Source organism: Rhinoraja longicauda, chromosome 17 (assembly GCF_053455715.1).
Source record: "Rhinoraja longicauda isolate Sanriku21f chromosome 17, sRhiLon1.1, whole genome shotgun sequence".
Classification (NCBI taxonomy): Eukaryota; Metazoa; Chordata; class Chondrichthyes; order Rajiformes; family Arhynchobatidae; genus Rhinoraja; species Rhinoraja longicauda.
In genome coordinates this window covers 24,154,269-24,178,864 of record NC_135969.1, presented here as the reverse complement: position 1 = coordinate 24,178,864, position 24,596 = coordinate 24,154,269, and the positions used below count along the sequence as shown (strand labels likewise).

The 24,596-nt window shown below is 42.2% G+C and overlaps 1 protein-coding gene across 2 annotated transcripts in view; it reads left to right on the top strand.

Moving 5' to 3' along the window:
• The window catches only part of rad54l2 (RAD54 like 2), a 94,883-nt gene extending 71,440 nt beyond the window's left edge, over positions 1–23,443 (top strand). For both annotated transcript variants that reach the window (XM_078414368.1, XM_078414369.1), the window contains exons 15-23: positions 3,006–3,121; positions 4,612–4,711; positions 7,398–7,603; positions 9,302–9,477; positions 9,908–10,104; positions 12,190–12,383; positions 14,808–14,897; positions 16,472–16,564; positions 17,582–23,443. In XM_078414368.1, the coding sequence (XP_078270494.1) occupies positions 3,006–3,121; positions 4,612–4,711; positions 7,398–7,603; positions 9,302–9,477; positions 9,908–10,104; positions 12,190–12,383; positions 14,808–14,897; positions 16,472–16,564; positions 17,582–18,576 (2,167 nt within the window). In that variant the 3' untranslated portion in view covers positions 18,577–23,443. The remainder of the gene's footprint in view (positions 1–3,005; positions 3,122–4,611; positions 4,712–7,397; positions 7,604–9,301; positions 9,478–9,907; positions 10,105–12,189; positions 12,384–14,807; positions 14,898–16,471; positions 16,565–17,581) is intronic.
• The last annotated feature ends 1,153 nt before the right edge of the window (positions 23,444–24,596 follow it).

The following is a 24,596-nucleotide window of genomic DNA, read 5'->3' as shown; positions in this document are numbered from 1 at the left end:
CAGACGAGTTGAACCGGTACTTTGGATCTGTCTTCACTAAGGAAGATACAAACAATCTCCCAGATGTTCTAGTGGCCAGAGATCCTAGGGTGACGGAGGAACTGAAGGAAATCCACATTAGGCAGGAAATGGTGTTCGGTAGACTAATGGGACTGAAGGCTGATAAATCCTCAGGGCCTGATGGTCTGCATCCCAGGGTGCTTAAGGAGGTGGCGCTAGAAATTGTGGACGCTTTGGTGATCATTTTCCAATGTTCTATAGATTCAGGATCAGTTCCTGTGGATTGGAGGGTAGCTAATGTTGTTCTTTCCCACTTTTTAAGAAAGGAGGGAGAGAGAAAATGGGAAATTATAGACCAGTTAGTCTTACCAGTGGTGGGGAAGATGCTGGAGTCAATTATAAAAGACGAAATTGCGGAGCATTTGGATAGTAGTAACAGGATTGTTCCGAGTCAGCATGGATTTATGAAGGGGAAATCATGCTGGACTAATCTTCTGGAATTCTTTGAGGATGTAACTAGGAAAATTGTCAGGGGAGAGCCGGTGGATGTGGTGTACCTCGACTTTCAGAAAGCCTTCGACAAGGTTCCACATAGGAGATTAGTGGGCAAAATTAGAGCACATGGTATTGGACGTAGGGTACTGACATGGATAGAAAATTGGTTGACAGACAGAAAGCAAAGAGTGGGGATAAATGGGTCCCTTTCAGAATGGCAGGCAGTAACTAGTGGGGTACCGCAAAGCTCGGTGCTGGGACCGCAGCTATTTACAATATACATTAATGACTTGGATGAAGGGATTAAAAGTACCATTAGCAAATTTGCAGATGATACAAAGCTGGGTGGTAGTGTGAACTGTGAGGAAGATGCTATGAGGTTGCAGGGTGACTTGGACAGGTTGTGTGAGTGGGCGGATGCATGGCAGATGCAGTTTAATGTGGATAAGTGTGACGTTATCCACTTTGGTGGTAAGAATAGGAAGGCAGAGTATTATCTGAATGGTGTCAAGTTAGGAAAAGGGGACGTACAACGAGATCTGGGTGTCCTAGTGCAGCAGTCACTGAAAGGAAGCATGCAGGTAGAGCAGGCAGTGAAGAAAGCCAATGGAATGTTGGCCTTCATAACAAGAGGAGTTGAGTATAAGAGCAAAGAGGTCCTTCTGCAGTTGTACAGGGCCCTAGTGAGACCGCACCTGGAGTACTGTGTGCAGTTTTGGTCTCCAAATTTGAGGAAGGATATTCTTGCTATTGAGGGCGTGCAGCGTAGATTTACTAGGTTAATTCCTGGAATGGCGGGACTGTCATATGTTGAAATACTGGAGCGGCTAGGCTTGTATACACTGGAATTTAGAAGGATAAGAGGGGATTTTATCGAAACGTATAAGATTATTAAGGGGTTGGACACGTTAGAGGCAGGAAACATGTTCCCAATGTTGGGGGAGTCCAGAACAAGGGGCCACAGTTTAAGATTAAGGGGTAGGCCATTAGAACGGAGATGAGGAAAAAAAAATTCAGCCAGAGAGTTGTGAATCTGTGGAATTCTCTGCCTCAGAAGGCAGTGGAGGCCAATTCTCTGAATGCATTCAAGAGAGAGCTAGATAGAGCTCTTAAGGATAGCGGAGTCAGGGAGTATGGGGAGAAGGCAGGAACGGGGTACTGATTGAGAATGATCAGCCATGATCACATTGAATGGCGGCGCTGGCTCAAAGGGCCGAATGGCCTACTCCTGCACCTATTTTCTATGTTTCTATGTTTCTATTGTCTATTGCAGTGGCTGTTCACAACCTGCCGTTCACAGTGTTGTGATCTGATAATTTAACATGGGTGGAAAGTATCATGAGATGTTACTGGTCTCTGTTGGCAGATATATGTTACTAAACCTTCAATGATGCTGATTTACACCATTGCCATGGGCTATTCTCAGACCCACTTCCAAACCGGTCGAGCGATCTGAGGCGAGTGGAGAAGAAAGAGAAATAAATCTTCTGCATTAGTTGACAGTTGTAACCTAGCGTGTGTGTTGCAAGAAATAATGTTAAAGTCTAGTTGTCAATTGGCCTTTAAGGTCAATTGGTGTAAATGGGGATGTGGAGTTGCCATTTATTGATGTCCATAATCATGTAACATTATGCACCTGATATTGACATTAACCTAATATATTCCCTAGTCTGGTGTTATGTCGCACTCACCAGGAAAGTTTGTGCACGGTGCCCTGATCTGTCTGGGTTGACAACAGAAACACCACTATTGGTCTGGATATCTGTGGGTGAGGAAGGGAAGATTAGATAACCTCTGCCCATGGGTTTAAATGAACTTCTAATGCCACAATGACAATGTTTTGTTCAAAGACAAGTAGGCTGGGGTTGTGGGGGTTTGATGATAGTATTGGTGCCAGTCTGTCAAATTGTTTGCAGTATTAGTATGTCCAGGTAAGCTATTGTACAAAGTTATAACATATCAGTGTTTCATTTATGTGACAGCATAATGCTGATGCATAATTGGAGACTCAGTTATGTTACAAAATAACATTAAGAGTATAACTATGGGCAGAAGCGTAAGGTAATATAACAATACGTCATTAATGATACAGGTGACTGTAAGTTGGGGTGTGTTTCTTAGCCAATAATTTGCCACTATAAAACAAAATGTGGTACTGGTGCAGGAACAGAATTTATTTCCCAAATAAAGCAGAAAAGCTCAGCAGGTCAAGTGGCATTTATGGAGAGGGAAAGGTCACTCACCTGAAACATTAACCCTTTTTCTCTCACCACAGATATTGACAGACCTGCTGAGTAATTCTAAGATTTTCTGAGGGGTTTTCAGATCTCCAAAATGGCATGATTTTGCTTTTTGGATAGCTTTAATTTCCTCCTCCTGTTGCAGTGTACTTCCTTGAATCTTTAGCACAATACTTTTTCGTAATAGAAATTATGCTTTTCAGTTTCAGTCTCCACGTGTTGACCTTTTTCTGATATTTGTAAAAAATTGTTCTTGTCTCCCTGTTACAGCCAGAGCCTTTCCACACTCTCCGTCATTGAAGAATTTCTTGGAAAGAAACAGATGCCAGCAAAAATTGGCTCCGAAGAGCCCCCACAATCCTGGATCCGGAATGTGAACTACTATCGTAAGCATGGGAGAAGCTCTACAGCAGTGTGTGATGGCCTGCTTTATTATCAGAGAGGAACGATTTAAGTTGATATAAAACAATGAGATGTTTCACTTTCTATTGGGAAAGCATTTTTTTAAAAATTTAATGCAACAGTGCCATCTGGTGGATAAATTTGCACATCTACAGATAGTTATTTAGTCAGCCATCATACTCGTAGCTGCTTTTAGAGATTTCTGATAGTGACTATGTAGAAACAAGGAACTGCAGATGCTGTTTTACAAAAACGGATACCGTATCTCAGCGGGTCAGGCAGCATCTCTGGAGAACATGTCCAGAGATGGGTTCCATCCCGAAACGTTGCCTCACCATGTTCTCCAGTGATGCTGCCTAACCCACTGAGTTGCTCCAGTACTTTGTATACTGATAGTGACTAGTTCGATCTAACACAATTTATTTTACAAATACCATTGCTCCTAACCAGGACTCATTTTAAAAAAAGCAGAAATTTGCATTATAATTCAATGTTCAGCCCGCAATTACTGTGATTCCATCTTGTCGCACAATGTTACCTTTATGCATTGTTGTCGTTTGTGAACAACCAACCCCAATTGAGTACTTCGTAAAGAATCGAAAGCTATATTAGGGGCGTGTAAAATCATTCTATAGATTTCCTTCACTTGTATACCACTTAAATTTATATGTGAATTTTGCTTATAATCTCAGAGCTTCCAACATGATGTGTCCATGTAAAAGTAAATACAAGGCGAATTTGAACAATATCCTTCAGTACATAGTGACGCAAACTCCAAAAATAGCCAAATATAAATACTTATCAGATTAGGAAAAACAGAGAGGCTCCTTTCTGAAACCCTTAAGTAAACTCTTGTTATTCAAAGTGCATTGCAATCTAAATTAAACTACTTGCCTTCTCTTCTTGGGAGGTTGCCCACACTGTTCAAGTCAGTGTCACTGACAAAAAATAGTTCCAAAGCTCTAAGCTAGCTAGTGACTACAGATTTTATAGGCATGACAGATTGAAGGCATTTAACAATGGGACTGCCAGGGTGTTGAGAATATATTTTATAGAATCACTTATGAACCAGTACGTATAGTCTAAAATGGTGACAAGATCAGATTTCTTAATACATTTTAAAATAAAGTTGGATAATTAGTTGATGTTAATTAGTTAAATAACAATAGGGTCAGGACCTGAGGATTGTATAGTTTTTAATAGAAAAGATCCATGATCAGCTCTACGGTCTTGATCTGTGCTGTAAGGTTCTATAATTTTTACCAATGTATTGTCCCCAGTGCTAAAATCCCCAGTCATATCCTGTGTTAGCCAGAGATTCTCAGAGGGTAAATAACCCCACAGTTGGGGCCTGCCCTTTAAATGATAATGAGTCACGAACTAATTGCAATCAACTCAGCACAAATTTTAAAATATTTTGTTTATTGTATATATTTAAACGTGTGTTTTATGAAATTCTTCTCGACTGTTGCAGGGCTGGATGGAAGCACCGCAGTTATGGAGCGAGAACGTCTGATCAACCAGTTCAATGATCCGCGCAACATCAAAGCCTGTCTTTTCCTGCTGTCAACTCGGTGAGCATAGTCATAGCGTTATAGATCATGGAAACAGGCCCTTTGGGCTCCTTCTCTCGCTACATCATTTGGGAGCTGGGCTTTTATTGGTTTCTGTTTTCAGAGCGTTAAATTCCACATCCTTCCTACCTCCTCCACCTTCCCAGATTAATCTGCCTCATTCTACGCTGCTGAAAGCTTACTTGCTTATTTACGGATCCTAGCGAGATCTTGCAGACCTTCTACCCTCAAGACTTCAATGCAGTTTTGTTTTCCCCACACACCCACTTCTTAAAAGATGATTACTCCCATATAGCACATCAAAGCAGCCCCTTCATGAATCAAACCCACTTCATCATACAATCAATATTTTCACTCCTGAATGCTAATTTTTCTCTCTTGGAACCTTACCAATCCTTGCTTTCCCTGGCCCACCACATTTAGATATAGTGCTTGAACCATACATAATCTTCCAGTAGAGCCATGAAAGTGCAGCCATTTGCTCCCTGATTTGGAACTCCCTGGTGTGTAAGCATGCACAATATCTGAACAGAACCCAGCACCATGGTGATACCCATGTTATATTACCACAGGCTTGTTGCTGTGTCTTACGTAGGTTCATGAACATTGGAATTTGTTGCTTTACATTTAATAAAAGTACCATCTTTGGAGGACACTGAGCCAATTGATTCCTTTTGCAGCAAATCTGCCTCAGATTGTGTGCCTCAGTAGAAATGCTACGTCCCCAAAGGCGCCAAGTACAGTGGCATTTTTTTTCATAATGTGCTTTCTGATTATTGCTGCAGCCTATCAGCACACGGCAATATGAATTGCCCAATTTGTATTTGCTGCAGTCATGAAATCAATTAAGAATGTCAACTCGTTTCCTGACTCTGGTTTCCTTGAGCCCTTGCAAAACAAGGTTTTCTTTTATTTCCTTATTCCACATATGTGGGGGTGAGTAAATATGTTGTTTTCAATAAAATTTTCAAGGGCATCTCATTGATAATTGTGAATTTTATGACCACTTCAATACTGAGCAGTCCTTTAGACTTTTGCTCAAAGAATTGCCATGATATATCTTTAATCACCTAGCAAATATTAAATGCCTCGGTGATTTAGGGATGGGTGGCGGAGGGAGTTGTCGGAGATGGATTGTATATTAGTGTTCATAAATTAAACACTGCTGTAGCTCCTATCTCAGTACAAGGAACATTAAATTCCAATAGGTATATTGCAGGTTAATGGCATCTCTCTTGCTTTCATCTGTTTCCATGCTCTTGGCAAGACTTGTATCATCACTCATCACTGGGTTTGGATGTTTTGAAGTTGATAATCAAAAGTATATCTGCACCTGATTTTTTTTTTGCATGTTACCGTGTCACAATGAGATGGAAAATGTAAACCACAGCCAGTGAAGACAGTGCCAAGGTTAAATTTTAAATGTTACTATTTTCATTTGGGCAGCAATGAGTACACAATTGCCTCATTACAAACAGACAACTCACCACCTCTGTTTGCAGCCGACATGGATTACTATTGAGACAAGCATGCAAGTGTTGTGAATTCTCAAGATACTGCTTTAATTTAAGCAGAAACTGAGCCACCATTTAAGCGCACAGAACATTGATTTTTAGAATGAGTACAAATTGTTGTTGCGATTAACAATTAACATAGCAAACCACAACAATAAAGCAAAACTAGACCAAAGGTGTAAAGTCTTGAGCAAGAAGCAATCACTTCCCAGGATCTTGGCAAGCAGCATCTGTTTGTAAGGACTTGTTCATGCTCCAAGTACTATAGTTCTAGTTTTCTCTCCAATCAGCCTTCGGCACCCATACTTTGTGAAACTGCAGTTCCTGAGTAAATGTAAGCACACGGACACCGTCGTCTCCTTCTCTGGTTGATTGTCCACTCGGCCTCTCCCTCCCTTCACCACTGCCGCCGCCTCATCCTCCCCTGGAGTCGCCGAAATACTCAACCTTGGAAGATGTCGGCGACTGCGGGGGGAGGAGGTGGCAGTGGAGGAGGCAGCGGCAGATTGGCAAAGGGATGGGAGGAGGAGGAGGTGGCGGCGGTGGAGTGGGAAGTTGACAAAGCGACAGCCGACATGAAGAAGCAGCAGCTGGTAAGCTGTGACAGAGCGTGTCCTGTTGGTGGTCTGAAGAAAGCACTACCGGCCAGGAGATACAACATGAACTGCAACAACAGCCGTGGCAGCTGGTGAAGAAAGGCTCGTTGGTGCAAACCAGTGGCATCGGCCCCTAGTGTTAAGGTGAATGGACACAAAGTGCTGGAGTAACTCAGCAGACTGAATCAATCTGAAGATGGGTCCTGACCTGAAACGTCGCCTATCCATGTTCTCCAAAGATGCTGCCTGACCTGCTGAGTTACTCCAGCACTTTGTGTCCTCTTGTGTGTTAAGAAGGACCTGCAGTTCTTTGTTTCTACTGCACACAATGATAATCCCTTACTCGGTTATAGCAGACAATAAGCAATAATGGGCATCACTCTTCCCCCCCTCCCCACCCCCCCCCCCTCCCCCCAGGGTCCGTTGCAATGAGGGTTTATTATGTCAGCACTGTGGAATTCCTCCCAGTTTGAGCTTCTCAGCTCAAACTTGTGTTGCCTAACTACAACTATTCAGTGATTATCCTGAAATCGGCAGTGGTATTTGACCGACCAACTCTGTTTCATTTCTTCGTAGAGCTGGATGCTTGGGAATCAATTTGGTTGGAGCCAATCGAGTAGTAGTGTTTGATGCATCTTGGAACCCTTGTCATGATGCTCAGGCCGTGTGTCGTGTGTACCGTTACGGTCAAAGAAAGCCTTGTTATATTTATCGGCTGGTGTCTGACTACACGCTTGAGAAGAAGATCTATGACCGGCAGATCTCCAAGCAGGGCATGTCAGGTAAGAGTGCTTCGTTGCACTGTTGGGTTTGAGAAAATCAACCGACATTTTGATAGAGGACCTAAAATGTATTCTCTTGTGATGTCGCAAACCTGTTGATTGTTTTAATTGCAAGTTTTCAACATCCTAATTGTTTTTGAGTCAATTGAGGTTAATGTCCATAGAACTTAAAGTGGGTGTGGTCTTAAGACTCCAACTGAAGAGCTCCAACTGATTATGCATGGTATCATGCATCAGGAGAAAATGGGTCATGACCAGGCTGTTGTGATGCACCGATTCAGAATTCTGATCAAATCCAGAGTGGGTTTTTAAAAATTCTGCCATTAGGTTTTATTTACTTCAAGTTGCTGTCCTCAAGTTGAGATGTTTAAGTGCTTGGGAACAGAACAGTTGTTGTTTTAACATACCTACTGTCAGCATCAAGCTCCTGTAGATTCTAAGGAAGTGTCCCGGCCTGAACCATCACCCATCCTTTTTCTCCAGAGATGCTGCCTGACCCACTGAGTTACTCCAGCATTTTGTGTCTATCTCCTGTAGAGTCCTGTTCGTCAGGTTCTATCTGCACTGCTGCAGTGGTTGGTTCCTCAGCCTTTCTGACTGAGATTCCAAGAAAGCCCTATTTATTTACAAGAAAGCAGGGAACAAGCAAATTGTTAAAATATTGTTCGAATGTATCACAAAATGCTGGAGTAACTCAACAGGTCAGGCAGCATCTTGGAGAAAAGAAATGGGTGACGTTTCGGGTCGAGACCCTTCTTCAGACTGATTAAGTATTGTTGATCTGTGATCACTCTTGCTTTTAATAATCATTTGGCTCCCAGCAGCTTCAAAGATGATTTCTGGTTGCTTGGTTGAAACATTAAACAAAGGCTCCATTCTTCCACATATCTGGATCTAAAATATCCCACAGCATTATTCAAAGGCCAGAGATGTTCCTTTATTTCAATTGCATTCAAAAGAAGCGGCACAGTGATCCAGCTAGTAGTCATAGAGCTACACAGCACGGAAGGAGGTCCTTTCCACCGTGTACATGCTAGGCTCCATTTACCTGCATTTGGCCCATAGTCCTTCTAAACCTTTCCTAAGCATATGTCTGTCCAAATATAGACCAATATACAATCGCTGCCACTCAGCTCCAGGGACCCAGGTTCAATCCCAATCTGGGATGTTGTTTGTGTGGATTTGCATGTTATCATTGTCATTGTAAGAGTTACTGGGTGCTCTGGTTTCCATGCACTTCTGAAAGATGTGCAGTCCAGCAGGCTAATTGGCCACTGTAAATTGTCCCAAATGATTAGAGCGCGTGGTAGAATCAGAGGGAAAATGTTGACAGGAATGTAAGGAAGATAAAATGTTATTTTTGAAGGATTATTATTAATAAGTGATTGATTGTCGATGTGGATTTGGTGTGCTGAAAGGCCTGTTTGTGTGCTGTATGTGCTAAGACACCAGTCCAGCTGATCTATTCATTTTACTCGTTTGTCAAAACTTGTTGCAAATTACCCTAATTATTACATTAGATCCAGAGAACAGTAGCAAAGTAAATGTAGCATTGAGACCAAATCTCTTTGCTTAAGGGAAATGGAATTGGTCTGTACCCAGGCTGTTGCTGATTACTTCACTAATATATAATCAACGAAAAAAAAAGAAAAATTAACCACAAAATTAAGAACAAATTTTTTGTCATTTTCCTCCTAGATCGTGTTATTGATGATCTAAACCCAATGCTTAATTTCACCCGGAAGGAAGTGGAATCCCTCCTGCATTTTGTAGAGGAAGAACCTGTTTCAGGAGATACAAGCTTTGAGACAGATAAACTGTGTGATGAAGTGATTCACAGAGCATGCGCCAAACATCAATATCTTGTCACCAAGGTACGAGCTTAAGTTTTCGATACATAAACTCCAACCGGCTAGGAGTCCAGGCTCATCTTGTATCCCGTGTGATACGTGTTAATGGGTTTTCAGGTAATGTAATATAATTGAATGACGAAGATGAAAGTGGTTAATTACAGTTTTCTGGTACAATCACTAATTATGCAAAGAAAATTGGTCTCCGCTGTGCCAAGATGGGTTAAAAGTGTAGTATTTTATGTCTTGATGCTGCCTAGTCAATTCCTGATCATAGCTAATTTTAGCATCCATTTATAATTTTAGCTCTGTTTAAACTTGATCACACTCCTCTCTCTGAGGCTCAATATCAAACCAATGATGCATTGACTCCAAAACTGAATGGCATTTATTCTCTGATCCTTGACACCAAGGTAATCCTTCTTGCAAACTGAACTGATGCCTCTTCCCTCAGGCTCCTTTTCAGCATGAGTCCCTGCTAATGGATCGCAAAGAGTACAAGCTGACCAAGGCAGAAAAGAAGGCCGCGAAGAAGAGTTATGAGGATGAGAAACGAGCATCAGTCCCGTATACCAGACCATCCTACGCCCAATATTATCCAACCAGTGATCAGAGCCTTGCAAACATCCCCATCTTTAGCCAGCGGCATTGGTACGTAAAGACCCGTGGACCTGATGTTGGTGGGGAAGGAGGAGTGTATGAGTGGGTAAATGAGCAGGTTTAGTTTGGATTAATCTTAGTTAGATTTTTTATTATGGTCACGTGCGCTGAGATACAGTTAATAAGTTTTTTTGGCTGCTATCCAGGCAAATCATACCATACACGAGAAAAATCAAACTATGAATAAGTATGATAGGTAGCACAAAGAGATAGTAAACAGAGTACAAAACCTAGTGTTGCAGCTGCAGAGTAAGTGCAGAAAAAATGTGCAAGAGCTGCAGCCCAGTAGACTGGGAGATCAAGAATATATCCTTAGATAAGCTAAGGAGGTTCATTCTAGAGTCTGATAACAGCAGGGAGGAAGCTGTTTCCTGGATCTGCTGGTATGTGCTTTCAACTTTTTTTATCTTCTGCGCAATGGACGAGGGGAGAACAGAGAATGCCAGAGTGTGTGGTCTGTGATTATGTTGGGTGCTTTCCTGTGCAGTGTGAGGTGTAGATGGAGTCACCCGGGTGGAGGGGAGTGGAGAGATACTGGTGTGCATAATCAACTGGGATACGTCCATAAATCTCTGCGGTTTCATGTGGCCTTGGGCAGAGCAGTTACCAAACCAAAGTGTGATACACACTGATAGTATACTTTCTCCAGTGTATCTGTAGATGTTGACAAGAGTAATTGGAGCCATTCTGAATTTTCTTGGCCTTTTGAGGAAGTTGGAGGCATTCTGTGCTTGCTTGGCCATTGCGTCAATGGAGGTCTATGCATAAGCGATGTGTAAGAAGTGCCTAACCATTGTGGCTACTCCACTGATGTCATGCTGGAGCCCCTTTTTCTTTAACTGAGTGGAATGGAATGGAATAATTTGTTGTTTTAATTGCAGGCTTCCAACATCCTAATTGCTTTTGAGTCAATTGGGGTTAATATCCATAGAACTTAAAGTGACTAGGCACAGTGAAATTCTTTGCCTGCATACCCAATGTATACAAATAGCGGCCACCTACGGCGTTGGCAAAATTACAAAGCACGCCGGCTCCTCCTATTGTTCTCCACCCACCACCACATCGGTTTCCCCCACACCGGGTCTCCTTTGCCCTTTGTTCCTCTCTTCCCCCCCCCATTGTTCTTTGTTCTTCTCTCTCCCCCCCCCCCCCCCTCACGGCAGTCCCCCCACGCTCTCATTGACTGTCATCAGCGGGTTGACCCGCGAGGCTTCACCACGGCCGAGGCCCCATCATCACGAGGCTTCACTGCTGCCGCCGAGATCTCACTGCAGCCGACACTCCACCACGTGTCCGTCTCTTCCGTCAGTCGGCGCCATCATCAGCCGCCACACCTACCTCTCCACAATGCTGCCAAGACCTCTCTTGAGGCCTCCGTGGCCCTGACCCGGACCGCAGCCACGGGCTCCGTCGGCCACTCTGCTGACCCGTGTTCTGACCCGCGAGGCGAGGCACCTCCGTCCGACCTGCGTGACCCCAGCTGGGCTCCGACCTGGGCTTCTACGCGGCGATCTGGGAGGCATCGAGACTGCGGCGCCTTGAAAAAGGCCTCCGGCCGCGTTTCCAGTCCACAGCCAAGGCCATTTCGGAAGCCTCCTGGCCGCGCAGCCCGTCAGGAAGCCTTGTGGCCGCAGGTTTGAAAAAAGTTAGACATTTCATCATGAGGTATTTCCAAAATATTGTTAGCATAACCTCTTTGCAATGTCATTTATGGATGATAGTTGGGGCAGAATGTAACTAGGAACAGAACAATCATGGCTTTTGGATTGGGATTTGGAACCTTCCTGTTCTCAATTCTATGTTGAAAGCGCCACTTCCTCTTCCTCCATTTCCAAAGCATTAGCTTGGAATTGAGTTAACACGTTGGAGGATGCTATGAAGGAAATGATGGAATTTCATTTTACTGAAATCCCCATATTGTTGATGCCTATTTGAAATGTCACCTGAATGATAAATATTCCTTTGCAGTTTGTGAAATCAATTTTAAATGAGCCCTCAAAGCTACTTGAGCATTTGGTTCTCTGAACCTGTGGAGTGTCTTGCTTTGTGAATTGATGTTACAGTTCTTTCCTGCAGGAGAGGCCCAATCAAGGGAATGGATGAGAAGCCAGTGGCTAGTGTTCGGCCAGTACAGTCAACACCGATTCCCATGATGCCAAGGCAGGTTCCAAGTGGAATGGGAATTCCTAGTTCAGGATTTGGTCCAGTGTTTTCTGTTGGTCACCTCCAACGAGCTGGTGTTGTGGTGCAGAAAATTGTCACTACCACAGGTAAGCATTGTGAACCATGGAAAGGTGATGAAGACCATTCAAAGAGTAGTATTCTGAAAATAGGTGGGGCGTGGGGAGAAGTCCTTCCTACCACTACTGCCAATCAATAGGTATCAGCAGTCGATCAGTTCAGATATTGAATAAGAACCCGTGTTTCAAGTCCCAGAAATTTGTGCACAGCCTAGACAGATGCTCCCGTTCAACAGTGAGCAGGTTTTGCATTATTGAAAGTGCCATCTTTCTGATTAAATTGGGGTCACATCTGTTCATTCATTTATGTTTATGTAATGTAAGAGATGCCGCAGCTATTTAGAAGAAGGTTGGGGAAATTATCGTCTTTGTCATTATCATCTATTCCTCAGTCAAAGTCATTCACTTGTTTCTCTTTGGGGAACCTTGCTGTGCGTAAATTGACTGTTGCGTTTCCTACATTACAAGCACTTCCATAGTATTTTATTGACCGTAAAGTGTTTTAAGATGCCCCAAAAGAATGCAAGTCTTTTGTAACAGATGTGGTACTTGAGCTCTTCTCAAGCACATTCTAACAATTGGTGTATGGAAGAGGGGGGGACTTTATTTGCATTATTCCCATCAGATGGTCCGCAAGGGGGCTACACCGTGGCTCAATGTTAGGTGGATTAATGTGACCGTTACCAATGGGGATCCACAGGGATCGACACTCAATCCTTTGTTTTTTGTAATATTTGTCTATATGTTAATGAATTAGACCAAAATGTAAGAAGCGTGATAAAAAGGCATGCAGACTGATTGAGGAGGAATGTTTTGAACTACAAAACGATTGATATGGTCTAGTCATTCTGGTAGAAGGTGGTGGGAATTGTAACAAGCAATGGGAATTTATGTTAAATGGGAAAATATCCAATGGTGCGGATGAACAGATGGACCTCCAAGTATATATCCATGCATCCTTAAAGGTTGCAGGACAGCACAATTAGGTGTTAAACATGCTTTAGTAGCTAAGGCATATAATATGAGCATAGAGCAATGTTCACAAACACTAGATCACCCACAACTTGAGTAGGGCATACAGTTCTCCTCAAATGATTTGCTGAAGAGGACTCGGCGGGAAACTATGGAAATGTTGGCAATATTAGAAAATTATAGCTATGAGAACCCTTGGATATGCTTGGATAACCTTCTTGGGACCGAAAAGGAGGATTGAGGTATTTAAAATTTAAGTGCCTGGATAAAGTAGGAGGGACCTGTTTTCCTGAGGAGGGTTAAACGCAGGAAGAATTGATTCAAATTGCAGTATAGTCTCAACTCTTTGCCATCCATGGAGAATTGGGTTTGCTGTTTGCATGTGAATTACTCCAAAAAATACTCACAAATGTCCTTTGCATAAACCTGTAAATAATTTCCCAAACACATGTTATCTCTTTATATTTAAATAAGTTTGCAAATTAAATGTCACCTCCTGAACAAAACACAAAGTGCTGGATTAACTCAGCGGGTCAGGCAGCATCTGTGGAGGGAATGGAAAGACTGGCGGCTCCCAAGGGTCGGGCCATACCACTACCGACCCCTCGACACGGGAATGGACCGGTCCAGGGGGGGCGACCCTTTGCTATGGATATAAAGGACGAGGTTTTGGGCGCAAAGTCATTCCAGCAGACTTGACCGGTCTGATAACTGTAATAAAACCAAACCTCCTGAAATACCCGGCTCCTCGCCTTTATTTCGGGCCTCTTTCGACGCACCACAAGACAATGTTTTGGGTCGGGCCTCTTCTGCAGACTGACTAGTAGGGAGGATACAGTTGAAAAGGGGTGGGCAGGATAAAGCCTGCCAGATGATAGATGATGCAAGTGAGACATTTCTTAATGCTTTTTAAATAACTTGTCGATGTTTGTTATGATCTTTGTTTTTAAATAACAACATTTTACACTGTAATTTTGTATATTGGGGCTAAACAGTATTAATGTAGACTAAAGCAAAAATAACACAAATGTACTCGCCATCACATGAAGTGCTAAATTATCAATGGATGTTGCTGCTAGACCAATAATTGTACTGCCTGCCCTTGTGTAAAAATGTACTTCCACACTTATTTTGAGTTTTGCAAATATTTTGTGAGATCACTTAATATTTTTAGAATGTTTTGCTGGTGGTGTGGGAGTTCCAAATATATAAATACTGGGTAAACAAAAGTGTAGTTGGTATTAGAGGCGAGGAGAGGTTTTTATTTTGTCCTAGGGGTGGTGGGGGACAGAAACTATATACCTGAACGTTAGAGGCAGATTTAAACAGTGCTTGAATATGTACATAGAGATTCCAATCTGTAGTGGTTGGGCTTTCAAAAGTGAGATTCCACAGCACTATTTACATTGATGTAGATATAGAGCCAAATGGCTATAATATATTATTTTTCTTTGTTAGTGATTTTCTTCCTTTCCATTACAGATATCATTATTCCTGGAACAAATACATCAACTGATGTCCAAGCAAGAATTAATGCTGGGGAAAGCGTCCATGTAATTAGGGGAACCAAAGGTAGTTTTTCTCACTGTGGAAGTAATCTGTCTTTGCACCTTTCTAACCTATAATTTTTCCTCGTGGTTTTTCAGTCAAGCTTCTCAGGAAGCAAGTTGCAGGTTGGAGTCGTATCCAAACAGAATAATGTATCACTATGGAAGTGGGTCACTTACTCGGTTGTGTCTTTCACACAAGACATTAAATAGAGGCAGCATCATCTCACTGTGGTGACGCAAAGATCCCATGATGCAATTTCAACGTGGAGCAGTGACATCCCCAATATCCTAGTTCTTATTTATCTCTCAGATAATCGTAAAAGTAAATTATTTGGTATTTGTCATATTATTGCTTATGGAGTTTGCTTGTTTCTTTTGTTGTAGTACCATTGGCTTTAGAATAATTAGGAACTTCTGGAGAAGTAATTTAATTGAGATTTTCCTACGTTCTTTGAAACCCAAAGGCCACATTTATTGAATGTGTATTATTTTTCTGCTAGTTGCATGCTTATTGGTATTGCATTGGGTGTCCATTTATACCAATACACCAGAATGGACCCAAACATTGTGGTAACTCTCTCTCTGCTACCTGTCTGCCCCTCTGCCCACTGTAGGACTTGCCTTTCCTTTTCCATTATTCATTCCAGCCAATATATGGAAGTAGCAGTTGATTTTCTGCCTCCAAGTAACCCATAATAACAAGTAAATCTTGCCCTGCTCAACCACTTGCACGAAACAAATATTGAAGCCTCCACCACCAATATGGCATGTGTTCAGAGGCTTCACATTGATTTAATGATACCATCTCTGTTTTATCAGTTTCTCAAAACGTCAATATTATGAATGTTTTAAAGCATGTTAATTTTGTTGAGGATGTAATCCAAACTATTAGCTTGTTAGGGTGTCACTTGTGAGTATTGCACTACTACTCTTCAGATCGAGGTACATTAAATTCCTGGTTTTAGCTGCAAAGTGAAGGCACACTGCAGGATCAAATAGGATCCTTTCACCTGATGATTGGAGGTCGGGGTGACAATTCTTTCCAATTACAATTCCTTGCAGTTCTTTGGAGGTCAAAGTAACAGCGCAAAATGAATTGTTGTAAGACGATGTTACCATAGAATGTGGGAAACCTGACTGCTTATCTGTACTGAAAGATAAGAACCAGATGATCTTCAAGTTAATTAAATGAGAGAGTACACGTATTTTTTAAATAATACAATGAGCTCTTAAATGTATCCTGAAGGGTAGGGAAGTTCTTTATATCACATCCATGACAGCATTTCCAATAGAGCACTGCCTTTTAACTGTTGGAGTACCATGCCTAGATTTTGTGAACTTGCCTGAATTCAGAATTGTGATCTATAATTATACAAAGTGAAGGGAATCCCAGATGTACACAGAATAGGAGTTACTTGAGGCCAAGAATGACGAGAGGTGCAATTTTCGGGTCACGTATTAAGTCATGTTAATGTATTGATTTTGCTTCACGTCACAGAAGCAAAAACAAATATCCAAATATTTTGATATGCTGAAAAGAGTTTTGAGACATTTTTGTTTGCTAATCAAAATACTTTGTGCCTTTCTTTCTCTTAGGGATGTACATCCGCACATGTGACGGGAGGATATTTGCTGTCCGCATGGGCAATAAACCTAAAGTGACCGAGGGAAATTATGCAGTGGCATCAGGTAAGAATCTCTGGATTCATCTTTTCCTCGATAAACTACCCAACAGTTCCTGAGCAGGGAAGAAATGGATATATGCACGCTTCACCTGGTGCTGTAATGAGGTTAAAATTTAGCTGCTGTGAAGGCAAATATGTACATTTCTTTCAATGGTGGGTTTTGATCTGTGTAACTTTGCTCTGCAAAATGGTTGAATTTGAAGCAATGTTTGCTCAAGTTCAGAGTTTGCTCACTACCATCCAAATTAGGGAGAATAGCTAAATTTCATCATTGATGAGCTTTGGTTCTGAATGAGAGTAGATTTTAAGAAGATGGGGAACCTGAGGTGAGCTCCATTGCTCTTGACTAGGAGGGAGAAGGAAAATAATGTTGGGGATATTGTTACAACCAGGCGTTCAGAGGGGCACTGGCCATTGCATAGCAGACAAGTTGAAGTGAAGCAGCATCTTAATTGGAAAATGTTTTAAGGTACTTCATACAGGAGATGGCTGCAAAGGCAGGTTTTAGGAAACTTTTGAGGGTAGGAGAGATCAATGAGAATTTGGCCAGAAACTATTTTAAAAATAGCTATACAAGACATTTCTCGACACTTTTCATTCAATTACGTATTTTTAAAGTGCAGTTGCTGTAATATAATAAAGTATCTTGTACACAGCAAGTTTCTATAAAACATAGGTGGTTATTGGAAACAAAGAGCACAAATGAAAATATGGAGGTGAAAGGATAGTTAACATGGAGTAAGAAAATGTAGAGATTTATAAGCAAGACTTCACTGCATTGAAATCGGCATGGGATGTATGTGTAAGTGATGGGCTGGGGGGCAGGGGAAGGGTCAGGATAAAGATGGGTAGAGAGGACATAAACGGAGATTAATGAGGATTGAGCTACAAAGAACATCCTGCCCTGAGATGCAGTCAAAAAGGAACATTGTCTGGTCATTAAAGTCAGCAAAGGACTAGGTTGCAGTTAAATCCTGTCCCAGCTGAATGTCCAATCCTGTTTTGTTGATTTTTTTTCCAGGCTCGCAGGGAGCAGCCCTCAATGTAGCAGGCCTCAAAGGTCACAGCTCCAGCTCACCTGATCAGTCACAGAAGGGCTTGTCCCCGGATGAAATAGCGCGGCCTCTTTCCCCGGACAGCCCGGAGATAATAAGTGAGCTCCAGCGCTACGCCGAGGCGGCTGCGGCCAGAGAGTCCAGTGATCGGCCTGGTACCGTCGCCAGCGCACAGGGGGATCATAGCAAGCTGAGGCAGGCCCAGCCATCGGACCAGCTCCTGGGCGTCAGCAGCCCAGCATCGGCCTGCACGGCCTCCTTGAACCTGCCCTCAGCGAGCATCTATGCTGACTGGACCTCCAGTGCATTTGGGATGAACGTCAGGGGCGGGAAGCGGAAGTCTTCCTCGCCTTCGTTGGAGGATCGTGCCCGGAAGCAAAGACACTCGATGTCGATGCAGAGTTATTCGCTTCCAACCGGCTTTAACTTGTCGTCTGTCGGCCTCAGCCCCGAGATTCCCGGGTTGGCCGCTAATTGTCCGACTCTCTTGAACCCCTTGTACGGCACAGGGAGCCCCTACTACACCCTGCCCAGCTTGATGGGGGACACGCGGCTGATGTACCCCATGACTACTGACCCGCGTCTTGCTGCTAGCTCGGCTGGCCCTACCGTCCCTACCTCAGCGGCCGGAGCTTCGGTGCCCTTCATGCTCAACCCCACCTCAGCAGTGTCCACGGGCCTGCTTCCCGGTCTGCCTCACCACTTTGCCCACTCTCCGCTCAGTGAGCCCCGCATGTTCGCTCCATATCCAGTGCCCCATCTCACCAACAGTCTGCCGGCCAACGCGGACCAACCCGGCAGAGTCTTTGTGCCATCATTGTCGTCATCCTCGTCTTCCGGATACTCTGCTCAGGAGCTCCTTGGCACCACAGCTCCCCAGATGGACTTGCCTCCGGGGTTGGATGCCTCTGGCAACTCGGATGACGATGTCATCGAGGTCACAAGCAGTAACTTGGGCTGACCAACCCACAAGGGACAAGGCTGTTATCCAAATCTTTTTAAATGAATAAATAAATAAACGTGTCACTTTCCCGAATATTATGGCCGACCACCATTGTAAATGTTGCCTTTTTAAAAGTTTTTTTTAATTATTAGCCAAGTTTTTTCATCTTTTTTAAATAAAACTTTCAGCTGGATTTTTTTTTAGTTTCTTGCCTGGAAGACGTTTTTGCCTACATTTGAGAATTTAACAGAAATCTGGTTTCAACGGAGAGGTGCAGTTGTTTCTGTTTGAGTGGTGGGCAAATTAGTTTAAAGAGCAATATGACAATAACTTGTTTAAAGGGGGAGTGTATTTTCTTAAAAAGGGACTTTTACTTCTATATACGTCTGAATGTGTCACGTAAATGTGATGCTAACACATTTGTAGATACGTAAGTGTTTCAGAAAAAGCTTTGATAACAGCTTGTGAGCAGGAACAGTGCTTGATATTTTCAACGAGCAGGTAACAGGAGGGAACAACGTATCAGTATTAAGTTGGAATAATACTGCAGAATTGAAAGATTTATTTTGCTCAGGTCATGATTCAGAGTCCAGAGTTCCATGGTTGGAAAGCTTGGGGAGATAGTGAGTTAGCAACCTCTGACTGGATAGAATTTGTTTGAAAAACTGACTAGATACCAGCCCCCGATGGGCTTAACAGGAATGCAACAGGCAGTGCAGTCCTGAGCCAGACACACATAATCCAGCAGGCTTTGTACCCAATCTGCAGGGCAAAATGATATCCAACAGGAATCCAACTCCTTGGATTTGAAAGGAGAACCAAAAAATGGCTTCCTGCCCCATATTCCCACCTTTGAGCCACTCAAGAATTGAATTTGTGTGAAACAGGACAGGGAGAAAACTTGAAGGATGGGAAATTATGGGATGGATGAGAGAGGACCATCTCTGAATGTTCGCTTCCTCCATTAAACTGAGTGCCTGTGGAGGAATCTTTTACTGTTCCATAAATATGGCAGGTGACCCTAAGTTTGATTACAGACATCTCATTTAAGTTCTAAGAGTTACCATGAAACACAATTCTTGTCCCCACATGAACTGTGAAAATCATCAATACCATTTAGGCCATGTTCTTTTCTCGGATTGGGTTTGTGTGATGCTGTTAAGTGTTTGGCAAAGTTCTTCCCTGGATGCAAAGGGGCAAGAACCTTGTGTGCTGCAGTTAATGTTTTATGCAAAATATTTTGTTTATTGGCCTCTGTACGGGCACATTACAGTGGTCGAATCATCCAGCTGGAAGAACACAAACTGTGCCAGCTGGAAGTCTGCAGTGAATTACTTCATTCAGATCAAGTTCAGACTTCTTGAGATACAAAAATATTAAACCAGACAACTTTTAGAAGAATTTCCAGGTTGAGGTTTGGTTTAAAATTTAATGCCAGCATTATAATTGCTTTTTTTCCCCTTGAAAGTAAATTACACCTTTAACTTATTTATGGACTTGGGTATTTATTATCACAAGTGTAACTAAATGCATATGTTTTGGAGGGAAAAGGAAACAGGGATGATAATTCTGACCAAAGTTCAGCTGACATTTGGACCAATGTAGTCAGACCAAAAATATTCTGGCTCCAAGGATTAAACAAGGCGCAGCAGATGAGTGTTAGAATCATCTGTCTTCAGTCTTGACCCATTTCAAGACCTGGAGGAGGTGATTTTCCAACAATTTATCTAATTTTTTTGTATATTTTTGGAGTTAAGTGTGGTGAAGCATCTTTCCGTCCTTAAATTAATGGCTCTGGGTGACCTCATGCAATTGATTGTGGGTCACTGTTCTGATATATGCTGTTTGTTGCCTTTTTACCTGAAATCACCTTGCCAGTCTGCTGTAAGTCAGAGCTTGTTCTCCTTATGATGCAGGCACCGCGGTTGACCAGTTCACAGAAATGGTCATAAGGATGCCACAGGGGTATTGCACAGCTGTAGTTGGCATTGTGTAGTCTCAGGAGGGGACAACGAGCTGGAAGCAGTGCCCCCTTTTTAGCCCAGTTAAGCCTTGTTTTAGCCCAGCTTCAAACTGCGTCTCACTTCAATGAACTCCCTATTTTAACACTTTAAAAAAAATTTAGGTATCCTATCCGTTACAAATCCTCCATGGAAAGAATTCTCCCTCCTATATCCCTGTTTTCCAAAGACACTAATTCACACTGAAGTACAGACCATATGCACAAACAACACACAATTCCTTAACCAGTTGGCAGTCATTGATGAACATTGGAAAAATATTTGACCATGAAACGTAGCACTAAACTTTGTATTAAACACTTAAAAGGCACCCAGAATCTCTGAGAAATATAACCTGAACTAACTTAAAAATATATTATAATCTGAATAGGTTGGTCAGAGGCAATGAGCTAAATCCTTACACTGTCTGAGTGTGCAGTGTTGCGAAGCCTGAGACAAGTGGCAATGATGTGAACCTGCACTGTTCAAGCCCCCTGTTATGCAGCCAGGAAGCTTGTTTTCTGTTTAACAAGAAGTGTTGTTCCTGCTGCCATGATGTTAACCTTGACCGTCTGCTTCTGGAATTCAGTTTTCACACTGCCATTAAAACTGAAATGAATTGCATCATTTTGGAAATACCAGCTGTGCACCAATCCTTCCCAGTTATTTTAGTTTCTGCAATAATCCTCCTCCCTTGAATTTCCCCACCACAGTCCCCTCTTTCCTCTCGGAACCACAGTCTTAAACAGGATTAGCGACATCTATGGAAACCCATGGTCCACTTTCTGATTGTGAGCAGGCCAGAGCACTCAGGCTGAAGTCAGCATTCGTCTGTTTAATTTCTTAAACATAAATCAAAACAGTTTAGCTGGAAATTGCCAGATGTGGTTTGATTAATTGGTATGTCATTCTGACCTGCACTGAAGCTAACTCAAATAGGTATTTATTTTTGTCTTTATTGATTTTCTTTCAATCCCCAGACACCTATCTAGCATGTATTGCCATATGAGATAAACAAGATTAATTGATAGAAGCCTTAGAAACATTAGCTATGCAAGTTTTGTTTTCTTAATTTTTTTTGTTCAAGCATATCACAAAAAATATTAGGGGCCTTTAATAAACTCAAATCAAGGCACCACCATCTGTCAGCCTGCGATAGTGGTTATCAACTTTCCAAAGACTTGAAAGACTTTATTTTCTTTATCACATCCCTTTAACTATTGTGTCCTGTGTTATTGTAAGACATGAAATGGAAGTGTTGTCAAGAGAGTGGGTGAAAGTGCATCACTTTGTGATCTTGTCATTCTCGTAACTTGGGCTATTTTGTGTTTAACCTGAGCTGAATAATTGTCTGGATTTGCTGGTAGGCTGTAGTGACCATGAAAAACCTGGAGATTTGGTGCTGGCTAAGCTTCCATTATAGCACCCAATGCATTGAGTCTTACTTTAAACTGTGTGGAAACTTCTGAGGAGCTAGATTATTCATTTGTAAAGATTCCCAAATCTATTGACTGCATTCTGTGACAGTGGGAGTAACTTTATGTATGTATGGAACATCAAATCATGCTGTATATTAATGATGAGACCGTCTGTTTCTGACCATACACTGCCTTTGTTCATATTTTTATCCCATTTGTCTGGTTAAGTCAATCTGATGAGTTCAAATAATTTGCATGGTGTAAAGGTCAGGAGGTAAATTTGGATGAAGTGTGGATGTCGATTGTTGTTGAATCTAGAACTAAGTGTGACTTCACAAGAGCCTTGCCTTTTCTGTGAAAGTGTACATGCTCCTTTAAAAAAAACAGCTGACTGTCCTTTGTAATAGCTACATTCTACATCTTTAACTGTTTCGAATCCAGTTACCAGGAAAGGTGGGGGTTAGCCTTTTACTGTGCGAATTCATTATATTATAAGACAGATTACAGCTACAGCTCCTGGATGCCATCAGGTTCCCTTTCCAGACTCTAATTCACCTCCAGGTTGTGTGTTGCAAATTTATTCACAGTGGTGTTTATTGAGCTCAGTGCAATGCAAATCCTGTATGCCCCAAAGTGAGCATCAGACAGATGGCACTGTGTAAATATCATGATTTCCTTGCACTTTTAGATGGGGCAGCAGGGAAATGGTAACATGCCACCATCTCCAGTGTGTCTGTCTGTATTCTTTCCTCTCAGTCTGTACTGTTCAGTGCTTCCATTGCTTTTGTTGATAAATGGTTGAGTGTATTGCAACTACTTGAAAAGAGGTGTGCTGTCTTCTGCCGCTGGTGTGGACAAGATCCTGCCAGTTTCTTTCCTTCCTTTATTAAATGTAGAAGTGGGCTTGACTGCATTGTATTCAAATCCCAGAGATTGTTACCAGTAGGAATGAAGGGAGTCTATGCTGCTAACCACCGTTCTGAAAACTGCTGTCTGGATATGTGCAACGGGTACAAATTAGAAAAGATCTCTTTTGCTGTGACAAGTGCAATGGGAATGGTACTGTTGCTGCATCAGGCAGGCCTGTATAGGGTGCCCTTGTGATTTTTGCCCTATACTAGGAGACAAAACTGCAAGTTTATTCATTCTTTATCCCATCTCTTCCGCCAACTGCTCCCCCCCCCCCATCCCCATACAGAAAATAAATTTGTTGTTTATAAAAAGAAACAATTTTTTGTAATTAAATGTTACCAATCTGTAAACTGCCTAATGGACCTCTTGTTCTGTTTTTTTATTTTGAAAATGAAATAAAGTCTAGAGCATTTTGTGTTTTGATAGAGATGTCTTTTACCTAAGTGTCTGTGTGAGAATGTTCCTGAAGTAAGTTGTGTACTTTGCTGCATAATTTATGAATAACACACCACTTATTTTGTCAGGAAATTTCTGCTTGTAGCCTCAACTTTATAGTGTGCGTATAAAATAAACAACCAGTTTTCAATATCTGTATCTTGGGCCATTGATAATTTTGTGCAGCAGCAAGATCTGAAGTTAAAATATAGTAAATTCTTCAGTCATTCAGTGCCAGCAAAAATAGAACTATTTGTTCTCATTTAAAGATGACCTGGTGGTTCTTGAAGACACTAAAATGAATTTAATCAAACCTCTGGTACCTGCATCCTTGCCCTATTACCCTGAGTCCCATGGTTTGCATTAGCTCCAGTCAGATAATGCCAGAATTTTAAAACTCATCATTGTGTTCAGGTTCCTTCCTGGCTTTACTGCTCAAGCCACCAACCCCCTTGATTTATGTCCTGTTTGATTTCTGATCTTACATATACTTGACTTCCTTCACCCTACATTGGAAACTGATGTCTTCAGTTATTTGGGCTGTAAGTTCTGGAGTTCTCGTTAAGATATTCTATTGGATGCTTATTGTAAATTGATCAATATTATTTATTGTAACTCCATCTGACCTCAACTCTGCCCTGGTGGTTCTTGGAATTTCCCCTAGGAAAGCACACCTTGGATCAGAGTGGAAATGCAAACATACACCTCACCTACGTGGGTTCTTTGCATTATCAGAAATCTTTTCATTCGGAACTCTTCAAATTAATTTTCACTGTCTTCGTGCATCTTGTCTTTTGCTCTCATTAGAAGTTAGCCATGTCGCCAAACAGAAATGCAGGAGGTCCCAGCCTTGTAAGTTCATGGTGTCTAAATGAACCCTTTACTGCATTGTGCACATATGTGAGCATTCTTGTTTTTGAGCTGCTTTCTATCCCTTAACATTTCACTGTGTTAAAGGCAGCTGATATACCCTGGCCCAATGATGTGACCATATTTTAAGTGAAGCTGGAACAGAGAGAGCAGGAACCTGTCCCACTGTGGCAGTGCGCTTTTTAAAATACATTTCCAGTGTGGATAGTCGAGAGTGTGAATCCTGGTATTGAGCAGGACACACTATCTGACGTTTCTGGTCGAGACCCTTCTTCAGACTCTTAGAAGGGTCTTGACCCGAAACGTCACACATTCCTTCTCTCCAGAGATGCTGAGTTACTCCAGCTTTTTGTGTCTGTCTTCGGTTTAAACCAGCATCTGCAGTTCCTTCCTACACATCCTG